Source organism: Cyphomyrmex costatus, unplaced genomic scaffold (assembly GCF_001594065.2).
Source record: "Cyphomyrmex costatus isolate MS0001 unplaced genomic scaffold, Ccosl1.0 scaffold120, whole genome shotgun sequence".
Lineage (NCBI taxonomy): Eukaryota > Metazoa > Arthropoda > Insecta > Hymenoptera > Formicidae > Cyphomyrmex > Cyphomyrmex costatus.
Window position 1 is genome coordinate 1,640,975 of NW_017275174.1, and position 17,665 is coordinate 1,658,639.

General features: G+C 27.4%; 1 protein-coding gene across 1 annotated transcript; it reads left to right on the forward strand.

The window, feature by feature from the left end:
• The first annotated feature begins 3,205 nt into the window (after positions 1–3,205).
• LOC108779020 (alpha-tocopherol transfer protein-like) lies at positions 3,206–12,093 on the forward strand. Its single transcript, XM_018546354.1, has 5 exons — positions 3,206–3,329; positions 8,821–9,161; positions 10,190–10,318; positions 11,392–11,626; positions 11,981–12,093. Exons 1-5 carry the CDS (start codon positions 3,206–3,208, stop codon positions 12,013–12,015), a joined length of 864 nt encoding a protein of 287 aa, XP_018401856.1. The 3' UTR covers positions 12,016–12,093.
• The last annotated feature ends 5,572 nt before the right edge of the window (positions 12,094–17,665 follow it).

Below are 17,665 nucleotides of genomic sequence, written 5' to 3' on the forward strand. Positions count from 1 at the left end.
AGAAGTTTATTTAGACTGGAAAATTTTAGATCTGGAAAATATTAGAATTAAATATAATAATAAAAAATTATGATAATTTATATACAGCGGCGTATCAGCGAAGCGTCTGACGCAACATTGCAACATGTATTTAAATTATCATAACTTTTTTACTATTGAATTTAAAGATCTAAAACTTTCCAGAAAACTTCAAATTAAACAAAAATTTAAAATTAAAGAAAAATACAAAAAATAAAAAATAAAATAGAATACAAAGAAACCTCTGCAATGATCGCAATCTTGATGCGGTGTAGAGGCTTGAGCTTATTGGTGACTAATGTAATCAAATTGATGTACAAAATGTTATATAAATCAACATTAATTACATTTTTATCATATTTAACGTTTTAAACGAAACCTTTTTTGTTTATACTTACCAAATGCGTCACTAGTATAAAAAAGAACATTAGAAAAAACTGATTTCTACAGCTCCTCCCCTCGGAAGCATTTTTCTTGCTATGCCACTGGTAAGAGCTTAAAGTATTTCCTACAAAATTGTTTTTTTTAAATGTTTCTAAGATATTTTAAATTATTACTGTGGTTAAATATAAAAAAAATATAAAAATTGGTTAAATATAAAAAAAAAGAGCATTTTATCTTTAATTATTCATAACTTAGTTAAAAAAAAATTGTATTGCATTCAAAAACTGTGTGGATTCTTGAATTAAAAATTTTATATATTGTCATAATACTATTATTAAATTATAGTATTATCGCTATATTATCATAGTATTATCGCTATATTATCATAGTATTATCACTATTTATCATTATATTATTGTCATATTATTATTGTGTTATTATCACATTATTCACTTGTCTGACTGCTTTTGTTATTGATAAAACTAACATGTCTTATGGAATATTTTAAATCTATTACATCTCATAAATTCAATGAAAAAGTGTGTGTACAAAATAATTATTAAATAATTCCTATTTTTTTTAGAATCACCTAAGAGTACAACTGTGGAAAATATTAAGTTTTTAAAAAAAATTTGTATTTAATTATTAAATATAAAATAGTCCTAAAATATATTCAAGTTAAAGTTAAAAAATTTTTTTAATAAGTATTTGCTTTATTTCTGCACTAAAAAAAAGGAAATACATATTTCTTTAAAATTTAGATTTTTGTTTTTAGTGTGAGCGCTTTAAATTAAAATTTCCTCTTTAATTGGTACAAGTGTACTCATAGGCGTCAACTTTTGCGGGGAGTGTGTGCGGAGTATTCCACACATCAAAATTTTTTACGTGTGCACTTCTACACATGAATATCTCTCGAAGATGTTTTGATACTTCGTAAAGATAAGACAGTTACTTACAGATAATGATTTCAAAAAAAGTTATTAATTCAAGTACTTTTAACAATATACTATTGTAATGATAATATGTTATATACTGCACAACGTTCTTTTTCAGCCTTGAGAAGGTTGAAAACATATTTGCATTCCATGATGTAGCAACCCAATGGGGAGAGAATGTTTTTTAAATGTTTAATGAACATTTATACGTTTTTTAAACGTTTTAAAGACGTTTAAAAAACATTCTCTCCCCATTAGGAAGTTCAATTAAATTCAATAATTACAATATATTGCACGTGAATTCCGATATTATTGAGATTTTGGATATTGATGTGCACTTCTGGATAAATTTATTATAAAAAAAATAATTTGAAGTTCAATGTTTACTCTAAATGTTTCAACAAATTATAAGAAAAGATTTATAAAATTTATTATTAAAAGAATTTTTCCTCGTTCAATCTGTTATGATCTTGATATGGTTGTTTATAAAGAAGTCTATAAAGAGATATTAATACGAAAGTAATAGTGAACATTTTATTATGTTTCCCTCCCGTAAGGGTGCTATTTTATTCGTGCGGTTTTGCTGTATGACAAATGTGTGCAGGATAGAGACATCCTCTGATCTCTCTATCCTGTAGCCAATCAACAGGCTTGAAAAATTTGTCTTAGCACTCTTACAATAATAATTGTCCAACTCCACTTGTGGCAAATCGACAAGTCGGCGCCCCTGAGTGTACTCATAATCTGTTATTAATTATCGTATTCTGTTTCTTATCTCCGCAGTTAATCTACTCTTTCTCGGTTCCTTATAGCATGTTAGAAAATCAGTTCCTACTAACGTCAAAGCGCGATAATAGATGTCGAGAAACAATAGTTTTCGAAGAGAAATTATTGCACGAGTCAAAGTCCATTTATAATCTGTTGTTGATTATCACTCTTTCTCTTTTATTCTACATGTTTGCGATTAATCCCTTCATTCTTTTAAACCTTTCAGCATGCTAAATCGATTTCGATAAATAGCAAGATCGAACAGAATATTAGCTCAGTGATGAAGATTATCACAAAAGAATTATTTTCGCAAAAAATCATTTATTATTACTGTTATCCTCATTAACAAAAGGCAGCAAAATTAATAGATTTATATAAGAGCCTAGTAAAGGAAATTGAGTATGTGTTTTTTAAGAAAAAGGTGGATAAAAACTAATCTAATTATTATAAATACGGTAAGCGAATTAAATTTATAATGTTTTATCATTATTATTATTTTGTCTTCATAATTAATTCAATCAGTTTCACGAGTCGTTTTTAAACACTATATTATATTGGATTCAACAGAAAAGCTGACCGCGCACATAATCTCTGATAAGAGTTTTATCAGTCAAAAGTTTGTTTTAGAATGTGAATAAGTTTCTCGAGTAACATATAGTTTTTATTTCACTATATAATTACTGGAAAAAAATTACTGATTAGGATAAAATCCTACTTTAGAAATGTGATCTAAATAGTTAATAAACAAAAATAAATAGATGATTCTTTTTCCATATCCCAGATAGCAAAGTGATGTTTTTTGTCTGGTGTCTGTGATTTTTTGTGATGTTTTTTGTCTGGGTGTCTTCTGTAGCTAATCGACACAAAATCGGTGCTTGTTCGAATAAAAGCGCGGAAGATACGGACTCGAACTGCTGGCATGGACTTTGAGCGGTCAAAGATTGTCCCGTGGATGATGTATAAGAGTAGTTCTCTTTGGGTGGTGGTAGCTGTAGATAAATGATGATTGTCCTGCCGGGGACGTTCCTCAGTGATCAGTTTGAGTATAGCGCGAGATCGAGAAAGTAACGGGAAGACAAAAAAAGAAGTAAATCGTGAAAATGTCTTTTGCTTTGTTGTTGGATCCACCTGGGGCCGAAGCCAGGACTTTTGCTGAGAAGGATCTCAGAGAAACTGAGGAGAACGTGAAAAAGGGCATCGAGACTCTGAGGAAGTATATCGAAGGTTAGTCATTTTATCATTTTTTAATTTAATTCTAAAGTTCTATGTAACATTTATTCGAGTCTTTCAATTTAAACTTGCAAAACCTTCATATTTCTTCGCCTTTTCCAAAATATTGATTAGCTTTTTTTTAACATAACTAACTGTACTTTGAATTTTTTTTTAAGAAAAAATGTGTCTCCGTTAGAAAAAAAGGAAAATATTGTAATAAATTTTTTTATTTTGTGCATTTTTTACTTGCAAATATATAATTTAAAAATATGTAATGATATGCACATAAAGTATGTATTTTAAAATTCTTGATTTTTATTTTTACAAGGCATTCCTTAATTTTAAATTAATCTTCCCTTATTAAAAGTGTTATAAAAATTATAGTTTCCAAGTTATAATATTTAAAAAAAGTCTGTTTGCAAACTAAATTTCTGAAAAGTAAATAATATCTTATTGCTTAATTAATTTCTTTTATGCGAATAAACTTTTTTTCGGTAGGATTTAAGGAAATTTAGTTAAAAATTTGTTACCAATAAAACTTAAATGATTATAAAAATTAAAGATAACTTTAAATTTATAAAAGAAGAGGCATAAATATTTTTGAATTCTATTGCGTGTTTGTTAATAAGTCGTATATAATCTGTTACAAAGTTTAAAACGAAAGATTAACTCATCAAGAGTACAAATACGGCTGTAAGAACAGAATCTTAATGAATCAAATCGTACATAAATTCAAATTCGACTTAACTGACATAATGGGAATGATCGTTACGTATTCTGAAAGTTATGAATAGATTTATTTAACTTTATGAAATAAACATACATTCTCATACATACACTTTTTCTAAGGAATGTTTTGAGAACGTCCATAGAATGTAATAACGTCTTCTGGACGTAGTCTAAAGTCTGTAAGATATCCCTTAGAAATTTGTGTTTCATAAGATTATTCCGAAAATTATAAAAATTTGATATGGACTCGTGGCTATGGAAAACTTTGCCTTCACTTATCTGCAAAAATTGATATTATCGCATAATTATGTTCTTATACCTAATTTTGGCTGCGTTCAGTTTTGACGCTTATGCGCTTCAAGCGCTTAATCATTATTCTGTCTGTATTTTATTATTCATTAAATATAAAAATGAATATAACTGCTGATAGTACTAAAATCGTTCAAAAATACTCGTTTCCAACGTAGATTAATTTTTTTGTTCCACTTAAAGATGTTCTAGAGTGCGTCGTAAACATAAAAAAAAATAAATGTTATATGATTGCCACATCCGGACATAATGATAATTGTCATTTGGTTGTGATAATCGCGTAAGATGCGGACATATCTTAATAGCTATAACTGTTATCATAATCGTATTATAGTTCTTATGATAAAAAAATGTATTGATAAGTGACTTTTAGTCAGGGTAACTGTAGCTACTTTTTTCCGTGATCCTATCCTATCATCAATCGCAATATTTCGCAATAACAAATCAGAAGCGTCAATAATAATTATTGATGCTTTTGATTGACTATCACGAAGCATTCCGATTTATGACTAAGTGTTTGCAATGCATTATAGAACATCTTGTACTCTTTATCTTTTTCTAACTTTCAAAACTGGAAAGAGAAAAGAGAAAGGAGAGAGAGAGAGAGAGAGAGAGAGAGAGAGAGAGAGAGAGAGAGAAAGAGAGAGAGAGAGAAGTGAGGAGTAAGTTAAAATCGATATTAAAATTAATTTATATTAATAGAAACAGGCATTAACTGTTATCGTGTAAGCGTCGATTAAATTTGTTCAAGTTTCTACTAAATAAGTAATAAATAGATGACTATTAAATTAAAAAGATACTCTTTTGAAACATCAAATATCCATTTTTAACTGCTGAAGAAAGAAGCAGTCAAGCAAAGAGCCATTTGAAGTATTCTTTCGCATGTAAACTAAACGAGTCATTCAGAGATTAAGACTTTTCTGTATTTAATGTTACTTTAAGAAAATTATCGAGACCATTTGGACGACATATAGCCGCTGAATAGATGTATTGAAAGATAATATAAGGTTAAAACTGTGACACTCTGATATTTCGTTTCCCTTTATCTTTTCTCATTACAAAACGCTCAGCGGAGTTCGATTCATCTTCTTAAAGTTGAAATTGAATTTCTTAGACCGTGACATTGACTCTTTAAATTGCTATAGTACTTTTACATCAAAACATTACAAAACACTTTATACATATTTTCAGTTTCGTTGCAAAACATTTCGAGTTTAATCATTTGATATTCTAATCTAATTGAATGGAAAATAAAAAGTAATTAATAATTATTAAGACGTAGTTGCGTATTTGCGTTATCATTAAATAATAAAAAATATGAAACCAGTATAGGTTAATACGGTTTTGCTTAAAAAAATTAATCTGAATATTCAAAAGCAAATATGTAATGTGTGTCTATTATTTTTTGTAACTTTATTTTTTAATTATAGTTTAACGTATAGCTGTTTGAATAAACATTACGTATTACGAAGACCATGCATCTAGTAACAGGCGTGTATAGAAAATAAGTGTTGAACATTAATATAACACATACATACTATATTATAAATACGTATTGTACAATTGGGAGATAAAGAAATTTTTTGATATCGATCGATGCACGAGTCAAGTGCACCTTGACTCTTGGACAGTTGCACACGTGATATCACGTCGTTCGAGTATGGCTATAAGGACCTTTCAAGTCAGTAGATATGATTCTTGAAGACTCCTTGAGCGTTTGATGCTTGTTTACTGAAATAATATCTTAAGTTTACACGGAACTGCGTATCAGAACGTTGAATTTGGAGACGAATAACGCAGATGAATTGCATAATAAATTTGGCTGCACGATATGATTCGTTTGCACAATAAAATATAAGATATTATTAGTTTTATTTGGTAATTGAACATTTTGTATTCGTCGCTTTGCGAATACTATTGATTCATAATTCATGAACGTTACACTTGCGAAAAAATTTTTTTAAGAAAAACGTATTATACATAAATATATGTAATTATACTGAAGTAAAATATGTCCATATATAATATATTTTTTTCATTGTATAATTTCTGTTCGTATATACAAGAAAATTAATAATAGAATTAAATAAATAAAATAATAATAATAAGATTGGAAATAAAATTAAGAAATAATATTTTTATTATTTCTTGTATAAAAAATAAATTATAAAAATGAGGAAAATATCCATATATGCGTGCATATATATAAAAGTAATAATTGTGTAATTAAAAAGAATGTCATGTGTTTTATATGAAAAATATGTATTTTTGGCATCCCAATTAATTTATCTCATTATTCTGTGCATAAAAGTATTAAGGTGCAGAGAGTTACCAAAAATAAAAAGTTTATAAGATATTTTAATTTCATGTATCGAAATGTAAATGTGCTAGCTGAATAAAACATAAACATCTCGTAAACTATTAGTTTTTTACACTATTTTAATATATACAGGATAATTAGAAGAATATTATGTAAAAGTCATACATATATACATAGAATGTTGTATATATAATAATGTATAAGATGTAATTTTAATTTTTGTACAGAAAAGAAGTTATTTCTTATAATTTTTTAATTATTCTTATTATTTTTCCTGTAGATAGGTATATGAACAGATATTATATTTTAAAATATAAAACATATGTGTGGACATACTTTATATATATATAATATAAAACTGTACCTACTTTAAATAATAAAAAAATTTTTTACTGTGTTTACAAATTTTTCGGTCTGTCATCCATCGCCGGCATTACACGTTCGTGTGCTTAAGCACCTGTTTAAACTTGAAATAGAAAATAAATAGCGACCCTTATGTGCAATTTCCCTAATAAGGAGCACTGAAGTAATTGCTTTAAGAATGGGTATCGTGACCTCGCACGCAAAGTCGCCCCAAAGCGATCCGACATTTTTTATATCATTGAAGCGTGAGATGAGCAGAAATCAGCGAGAAGCTGACAACTATAAATAATGGATTTTATATATTGTTTGCCGACTTGATGATTAATAATCGCAAACCATACTCGTTCGTGAGAGATTACTTTATTTTTAATCAGTCATTCCCGTTCAAAAGTCCGTGCCTTGTAACTTTGTTGATTATAATGACACACGCGATTGACTATGTACCTTGATCGAGAAGTATTTTGATAATGTGACAGAACGATTCAAAGTCCGATGATTCTCACAGATAAGAGGAATGATCAGCTGGCGATGAATCATGAATTCATCATTGTATTAGAAAGACGCGCATATAATCATATCGTCGGCTATTTATATCATTCACGTGCACAAGGTTGTTGTGTTGAATTTTTGTAATGATATACAGATATTATTGTACTATATACATATGGGGCATTCCACGCCAAGTGGGCCACCCATTTTGCGAAGTTCCATGGATTTCGTTCATATTGCGTGAACTTGAACAGTTTGATAAATAAAGACTCTATGCCAAATAATATACCTGTAGGCCAACTGGTTACCGAACTGTAGAACCGTCAATTTTTGGGCTTTCTCGTTGCAGCGCTCTTTTCGCTTGTCGTTAGTGGGCATGAAAGGCAATTTTGAAAATAAAGTGCAAACGTATTCTTATACAAAATTGAACGCTCTTTCATGTAAGAATATTCTTTTTTTGATCAAACCGGTTTACGATGATGTTTTTCAGTTTTGAACTTTTCAAAATGGCGGCGCACCTAAAAGGCCACTCTCAATTTTCTTTTAATATAGTTCAAAATGTAGCTCCAGGTCTCTACTTTGTTACTCTAAAAGAACTTAATGGGACACGCATTCGTTTGGGAGTAAGAGCTAGGAAAGTGAGGAAAATGAGTGGTGCGGCAGGGGGACGGAGCGACATTGCCTCACTTTCCTAGCTCTTACTCCTAAACGAATGCGTGTGCCATTAAGTCCTTTTAGAGTAACAAAGTAGAGACCTGGAGCTACATTTTGAGCTATATTAAAAGAAAATTGAGAGCGGCCTTTTAGGCGCCCCGCCATTTTGAAAAGTTCAAAACTGAAAAACATCATCGTAAACCAGTCTGATCAAAAAAAGAATATTCTTACGTGAAAAAGCGTTTAATTTTCTATAAGAATACGTCTGCACTTTATTTTCAAAATTACCTTTCATGCCCATTAACGACAAGCAAAAAGAGCGCTGCGACGAGAAAGCCCAAAAATTGGGTGGCCCACTTGGCATGGAATGCCCCATATATATATATAATACAATAAAGTTATAATGTAATATAATATAATTTTTTATATATTATATATATATATATGTATATGGTAACAAATATTTGCAAACATCAATTTTTAACAATATATCTATTCGATAACAATTTAGTTTGTTAAGAAAAGGTTAGCTAATTTTACAACCAGAGAGACATTGATGTTTTTATATCTTTATCTCGCTTTTATATTTATATACCACTGATATCGTTGAAGTTAATAAAATTATTACTTCTGTTCCAGAGGACAAAACAATTTATTTTTGTACCGACGATGATTTCCTCATGATCTTCCTCCGACCTTGTAAATTTTATCCACACAGTGCGTTTGAACTAATGAAACGAGTCGCAGACTTCAAGGTGAAGCACGCAGCCCTGTTGCATAATCTAATGCCGGATGATGAAAAGGATGCTTTCACTGAACATAAGATTGTTAATATTTTTAAACATAGAGATCACAAAAATCGTAGAGTGATGTTAGTAAATTGCGGAAAAAACTGGGATCCATCAAAAGTCTCCAGCGATCAAATTTTTCGAATGTTCTACTTGATACATGAATTAGCCATGTGTGAACCAGAAACGCAGGTGCGAATAAAATATTACAATTATTGATTATGTCTTCTCTTACATATACATGCACAAATTAAATAACTAAATTATTTATAATTAAATTAGCTTCAGACAAAAATGCAAATGTGTCTGAATACTTTTATAATATCGAATTATGAAAAATACAAAATAAATTTAAATTAAATTAAATATTTCTTCTTTGCATGTACAAATTTTTGTGTTAGGAATTATTACTATACAAAAATGAATCACAGTGTTATGAATTTTACCTATGCGTGTACATAATCATCAGGTTGAACGTGCCATAACTCACGATCAGCAAAATTCCATAATTGCCTTGACTATGCAAAAAAGGAAACTTAAATTTTCGCAATTACTGCCAGAGAAAACAACATTATAAACAGTATTAACGGCGTTAGTAGTTAAATTTAGATATGTTAATTAAATTTAGCTAGCAGTAATAAATTATTTAAATTTTAACAAAGTTAAACGTCAGATTTAATTTTGATGGACGTAAACGCGAGTTAGACATGCACTTTGCTCGACTGTGATAATTAATGAATATTTTAATATAAATGTAAGAGAGAAAGGAGAGAGAGAGAGAGAGGAAATATTAAATTTTTCTTGTCAAAATGAAATAGGTTAATATTGTTAAATAGTAAATATTTCAAATTATAGTTTTTTAAATTATCTTATTACAAGAGTGTGCTTAATTAAATAAGAAAATTCCTATATTTAGTCAAAACGAATCTTAGTGCTTAAATATTTCTGTGTAAATTTATATATATACATATATATATATATATACATATATATATATCTGATTCTGCAATCTGAGTGTTGAAATTTGTTTCGGTTTTGAAATGCAATCATGATTACAACTGGAGTAATAATATTACTTATTAAATTGACAAACAATTTAATAATTTTGATACAAATAAAATCGTTATAATAATATTAATAATTAGGTGTTAACAAGAATCTTAAATATTTCAATAATCTTAAATATATTTTTACAAGTGTGTTTATTCTTTTTTTTTTAGATATTTGGTTCTGTGGTGATAATGGATTTTGATGGGTTATCCATGAAACAAATTACGGGAATGTCACCATCCTTTAGTATGAAACTTCTGAGTTTTATTCAGGATGCAATGCCACTGCGTTTGAAAGAAGTTAGTATTAATATATATAATAGCAGATAAAATTACACAAAATTACTTTAAGAAAAGAAAAGTCATCTCTACTTTTACATCTTGCAATACGTGAATTAAATATTGATAACAATAAATATTAATATAAGATAATAATCAGTCCATATGATGCTCTATCTAGGCTTTGATCTTCTCTAACTTTTTGCTGAAAGTTAAAAGCTGATGGTCAAATTCAAAAGAGGAGACATTTCTAAATGTTAAAAAATATGAGACATATTTGAAATATTCTTACATGAAATATATTTACATGAATGTTATAAATCTTTTAAGAATACATAGCATTTGAGTCATATTGGGGGTACATTATTTGTATTTAATATAACCTAAATGTTACTCTTTTTCCTAAAATCTTTATTTAGTATATTATATTTTTCACTTTTAGAAAGTAAACAAATTAGAGAAATGAAGAATAAAGTAACTGAATATAATATTACTTTTATGAAATTATAATATAAGTTCATTAACATATTGACATTTATAATATAATTGACACGTAAGAATTATATATGATGAATTATTTTTCAAACAATTGACTTATTTATTTATTTATCTATTTATTAACTTATCTCCAACGTTTATAGCAGGTAAATTGTAATCCATGATTTGGATCAATAACAAAAGTATAAGACAAACTTTACAAGCGATGTGTGTATAAATTACAACATAACTACGACGTTTCACATTTCGCTTTATTAACAATAACAGAATGAACAAATTGAGCAATAAACTAATGCAATTGAGTCAGACAGACATTATTAGTCAGTCAGACATGACTTATTAATATTATTTGTTAAATTTACCTTTATAATTACACACAAATAGCGAGTAGGATATATATTGGGTATTAGGTCACACATAGAATCCGGTTATCTTACTTACTCGTTTTATTTGTGACCATTTTACATTCTCGTAAATCAATATTATCATAATACTAAATATTATATCTACATTCTTATTTTATATTAGATAAATAGTATATAATTCTAATTGTATTATTATGTTGCACATTTTAATTACATTTTATATTTCGTTAGATTCACTTTGTGAAACAACCGTTCCTGTTTAAAATGGTATGGCAAATGTTCAAACCATTCGTCAGGGAGAAATTGAAGAATCGCATGTTCTTCCATGGTTCCAAAATGTCTTCCTTCCACACTCACATTCCAGCCAGTCATTTGCCAAAAAACTACGATGGTGAACTGCCTGAAATAGATTATTCAAGTACCGACTGGTATCCAGTAATGATGTCTCATGAAGAAAAGATTAAAGGTATAAAATAAAATTGATAAAGGAAACTATATCAGTCCTAGTCCATAAATTGTTTAAAAACAAAATTTTATTGAATAAATATAAGCAGTTTTCACACTCACACATTAAAAGAAACCTGATAATATTAAATTTAATCATATAAAAGTGGTACAAGATTAGTCCATTTTTTAAATTATCTATTAGAAAAATTCTTATAAATTACTATTAATAAGTATTAAACTTTACTAAATTGCAATTTCAATGTTTTTATATAATTAAGTTTATCATACATAAAATGGAAGTTAAAACTGTAATACATAAATACATCTACACACATACATACATAATTGATATATCTATTTGTTTGTTTTATAGAGTGGAACACTTATGGGTACGTAGAGAATAAATAAGCTGAATTTTCATCAGAGATTGTCGTAGGTATTATTAAATATATTTTTTGAAATTTTTTCAAGTAAATTCTAGATTTATGGACAATTTAATATATTGTATATATAATATTTCAAAAGTACAATGTATATTTTATATACAAATAATTTTTAGAAATCGAGTTGTTTTGTATTCGTGTGTATATATATTATTCTGTGTTAATAATAAAAAATTGATAAATAAAGAATATAGTGGCAAGAAAATTGTTATAATATTGCATTTTTAGTGAAAATTAATTTGTAATTCATAAATTTGAAACTTTGAATTGTGTTAGCGGATGTAAGTTATTAAAGTATGTTTTATACGTATCAGACATTGCTATGCAATGCTTCATATTATATGTAATACTATAATTACACAATATAATCCGTATTATACTGTAATATTTGTATTGTTTATTATTATTATCTATTATTGTTATTATTGATATCAATTTGTAAGAAAACAATAGAATTTTTGTTACTAAATTATCAAGTAATGTTATGTGTGTTATAAATGGTCTATTTTATTTTTAAATATTACATAAATTTTCTTATTCATTGCTTAAACTGTAAATTTATTTCCATTTTAATTTTATTATAACCAAAGTGCGAATACTTTATAAATTATTTTATGTATAGAGTTTTTATACCTCTGTGTAAAAGACCAAATATTATTCTATGTGTATAGAAATCTATTCATATCTATGTGTATAAAAATAAATATCATTACTTTTATTCTTCCTGAATGATTTTTAACCCTTTCATTCGAAAATTATTAAACAATACTAAATATTAAATCTGATAAGACCGTACATGTGAGAGAATAACCAATAAGAAACAATTCCTTTAACGGTCTAGCTAGCAGGTCTAGTTAGATTAGATGTTTATATAATTCCGTATGAAAATTTATATACTACATATGTAGTTTTAAACGACGCCACGGCGCGTCGATCAATTTTTTTTTAAATACAAAATTTTGCTAAACTACCGCAGTGATATCATAAGCTAAATTAACTAGCAATTTAATAATTTTTGATATTCTTTACGCATCTTGATTTACAATTATTATAAAATATATACATAATTAATTCTTATTGCAAAAAATATTATTTAGGCCGGGAGTAAAATCGGATCTATTCATGCGAGCGTCCTAAACTTTCAGACTACCGAGACTCTACTGCGGTAGTTTAGTAGAGTTTGTGTTTTAAGACTGAAAAATTTCGGCACACAGTTTAAAAGACTACTTACGTAGTATATACATTTACACAGAATTATACAAGCACCTATAAGATCCAGATATACTGTTAAAGTGTTTCTTATTAATTATTGTTTCTTATTAATTATTAAACACAACTGCAAAAATATTTGTTTACATTTTCGTATAGTTTACATGACAATTATTATACATAAAAGTTATTCTTATTTTAAACAAATACAAAAATTTGAATGAATCATTTGGGATATATGAAATGTGTTATATTCAACATAAATTTTCCAACATGTAGTGTACACTTGAGTAGGTTCATTTATATGTACAGTCATCTAACACTCTATAAGCTAATTACGTAATTCACATATATGAAAATATCAAGGCTACACTAATATTTTATTTCACAATTTATAATACTTTGTAGTTATTTAAAAATTTAAACCGGTTTTTTAATCGATATGACGCGGCACTGGTATGCTGCAAATAATTCTCATTTTGCAAATGTAGAGCAAAAATTTTAGAAAAGATACGCAATTAACGATGCGTAAATTTAAAGATTACAAAATTAGAAGGCTATCCAAGTCACTCTGAAAAAATGTCATGTGCAAATTATTAGATATACATAAACATATAAACAATAAGTTAGTAATAAATAAAATCAAACGTTTTTTAATGTGATCATTCTTAGTAATATAATTAAAAAATATATATTATAATAATAATTTCGGAATTTATATTCTTAAGAACTTCTTTAATTTATTCATTGAATTTTTAATTTATGTGATGCATAAATTATGTGTGTATATTTAGCAATAATAATTAATATCAAACACTTATAAATTTTATTAAAACCAAGATGTTTTTTATTTAATTTAAAAGTATGTTTTTTATTTAATCTCATTTTAATAAAAACGATATCGTCATTGCAATAATATTATTTTTTAAATAATAAAATAATTAAAATTTGAGAATTTTATTGTTTATTTTAGAATGTTGCATATAATAAAAGACCTATGCATAATTTAAGTTTATACATTTATTTAGTAATGTATTTTGTATGAATTTGGTGCGAATTGAAAAATGTTGAATAAATAACGATTTTAAAAATAATCTCTACTTTAAAAGTAATCCCTTTGGCGAAAGGATTCCGTTAGCTTACATTCTCGATTACATACTCACGTCCAGTATCTAGTAATTTTTTACTGCTTTACTAATTACAATGTTTTATATTAATTGGTTAATTAATCATATACGCAAAATGTACGCAATCAAAGCTTTCTCTTCTTTAAAATTGTATAACATATAAATAAATTTAAAAAATCCGAAGACTGTGCGTATAGGGTGTTAAACTTGTAACGAATTCGATTAGATACATTTATAGCATTTTGTATATTGACAGAACTGATGCGCACTTAGTGCACATTAAAGCAATTATACATTACTCTAATCTGAATGTAAAAGTGAGATATCTCAATTGATAAAATACTCAATGTATATTTTCTCAAATAGCACAATAAAATATGTTGAGGATTTCGTGATTTAACTCGTTTCTATTTATTTTTATTAAACATACCTAGATCTTTACGTCAATTTGTATACAACGGCTTTAAAATGCACTAGGTGCACACTAGCTCTGCCAGTGAAAAACGTTATTAGTGTGCACTGATGCACGTTAAAGGGAAAAGATTATAACGGGCTGAAATATGAAAATATCTTTAGGAATTTTACGAAGAAAATGTAAGTAGTGGTTCTTTTAAAAATCTAAAGGATACAATATATTATTAAGTATATTTTTAAGTAAAAAAAGTTTTTTAATTTTATATAGGGCTCATATTCCTGCTGTTCAAAGACTAATAGATACTGCGAAAAAGCGTGGTAAATAATGATGTGATGCAGTATAATGCAGTTTATTTGATATAAAAAAGCCAAGAAGAATATTTTTCAACTCTAAAGCCAAAATATATTTATTAACTATGTATCCATAGTTACCGGCGTATTCGAGCTGTTACAGTATTGTAAAGGCATGTGAGACAGGACCATCAGTACAAGTTCGCCCGATCGAGTTGAACGCAGATGTTACAATCATTATTAATTTGCATTTTACTTTTACACAGATTAAATCAATGTATAACGTCAGTGCTTCAACATGCACTAGTGCGTCCATAACTAAATCTGTTACTAAATTCTCAGTGGGATTCATTTATTCATTATTTTCGTAAACAACCATGCAATGTGAAAATTATTGACGGTTTCTTAATATGGCCGTTAGGCAAGTACAGCATAGAATAAATCATAAATAATATTATAAGGACATTATTATGATCTACATATTTGTCATTTTTAAGTTTCTAATTGATAAATAGCGTCATGATGACATCCGATGATATCATTATGACTTCATTATGATTCTGTGTTCTATTTGAGTATATATTTAGCCTGCGTTCAGAAATATCACCCAGGTTTCCCCGAATATTATCTTATCCTTGTACATTTAATGTTAAAAAAGAATAAGATGATACACAGGGATACTTGGGTGATATCATATTTCCGATCGCAGCCTCAATGTTATTATTTGTTCAATGTTATTGAATATTCCACGGCATTACAAACTGTTTGAGATAATACAGTAGACTGCCGTATAAAACGCATACTTAGATAACGCGGTTATCTAAGTATGCGTTTTATACGCAATAATGTTTGTGGTAACCCTCAATTACGCGGAAAATTACCTTCGTACTACATGGTTCTTTTTTAAATTGTGGCTTAGTACAGTCAGTTCATTGCTGTTGCAATGGCAATTATTTTGAACTTTTGCGATACAATTATTTCTGTACAAAAAGAACAATTTTGCTATATCTAAAATTTTAGCTGGAGATACAGATTTGAAAATAATTTTGTTGCACACTATATTAAAATAATTATGTAGGACGCAAGCATAACAAACAACGTTGCAAAAAGTTTTGACATTTTAGCAACCAGCTTTATCGTTTTATTCATTATTTTGATGGTTCGACAAAATTATTTTTTGATTTCTACATTTTCTACAGATTCAAAAAATGAGTGTCATCTAATTTAGATTTTTATAATTCGAAGCTTGTTCTAAATGTTATATTAGGATTTATCTCCATACTTTATTCCATTTTCCGGGGAATATTCTCAGAACGTTGAGATGTTCTTTGTGGATAATGCAAAAAGTAATAAAAACATTTGTTACGTTTATAAAAAGTTTTAATACTTTTACTGTGTGACTCGAAGATATATTACTCGTATTCCATTCAAACGTTAAAACGCATTGCCAATATCCGGTTCAAGAGGCCAGCTTGTTGATTAAAATTCGACACTCATTAATAACTCAACGTAGCCTAGACCTCTATTAATATTCTATTGTATCTATTAATTGCCTTATAAAATATTTCTATCTTATCATATATATTCGTACAACATAATTTGATAGTAAATCACGTTATAATAAATTTCAGATATGATATCAAAGACTGTTTTTTTTTTTATTTGATTCACTTGATCATCAGGACTCGAAATTATTTAGTAATACACTAATATAAATAGTTTAAATATAAACTATAAATAACTCGTATTGTTTAAATTTTTTCCATGAAAGTAGTTAAGCGTCAACAGTTCGATAATAAATTCAATTAAAAGAAATATCATTCCCAATATCCGTCGTATTTTTTCCTTTATATCGTTAAATTCTGCTATATCAGAACATTCTATGTATAGATGTATAATATTATATTTTAATCTAAAAATGTGAAAAATTGGATTAAATTTAAGTATTTTAATCTTTAAACGTTAAATATTTATTATTATTTTATTAAATATTATGATATGTAGGCTTAATTAGTTTGAGCTTACATATATTTGTATGCATATTCTTGTATGTGCTATCCGTATTTAAGTTCTCTTTTCTTTATTCTATATTGTGTTTCTTACAAAGAGAGAGAGAGAGAGAGAGAGAGAGGGAGAGAGAGAGAGAGAGAGAGAGAAATGAGATTCTATTAATTGTTAAAATTTTTTAATTGAACTTGAATTTGTAGGTTTTTAAAATCAATTAAATTGTAAAAAAATATTTTTTATCATTATGGTGGTGTCCAAGAAATATCTTCATCCCACCAAGTGTTGAACTTTAGTAAACTTTTAGTCTAACCAAGAATGTTAGAGAGGAATTAGTAATTCTGCCTCACTGTAATAAAACTTTGTATAAATCATTTTAAATACGTGTTTAAAGTGTTTATGTAAAACAATGAAAATTTTTATTATTTTAAATTTTAATGTTATTGTATATATAACAATAAAAAATGATAATGAAGTAAATAAAAAGTGTTGTTCAATAATGGAATATTATAAAAATAACTTTCATATGCATATAGAGTTTATTTAAAATACAAATTTAATACATTATAA

Coding starts and splice junctions, on each gene's coding strand:
- LOC108779020 (XM_018546354.1), top strand. CDS start 3,206: ATGTCTTTTGCTTTGTTGTTGGATCCACCTGGGGCCGAAGCCAGGACT. Junction 3,330..8,820: donor TCTGAGGAAGTATATCGAAG/GTTAGTCATTTT, acceptor CTTCTGTTCCAG/AGGACAAAACAATTTATTTT. Junction 10,319..11,391: donor TGCCACTGCGTTTGAAAGAA/GTTAGTATTAAT, acceptor ATATTTCGTTAG/ATTCACTTTGTGAAACAACC.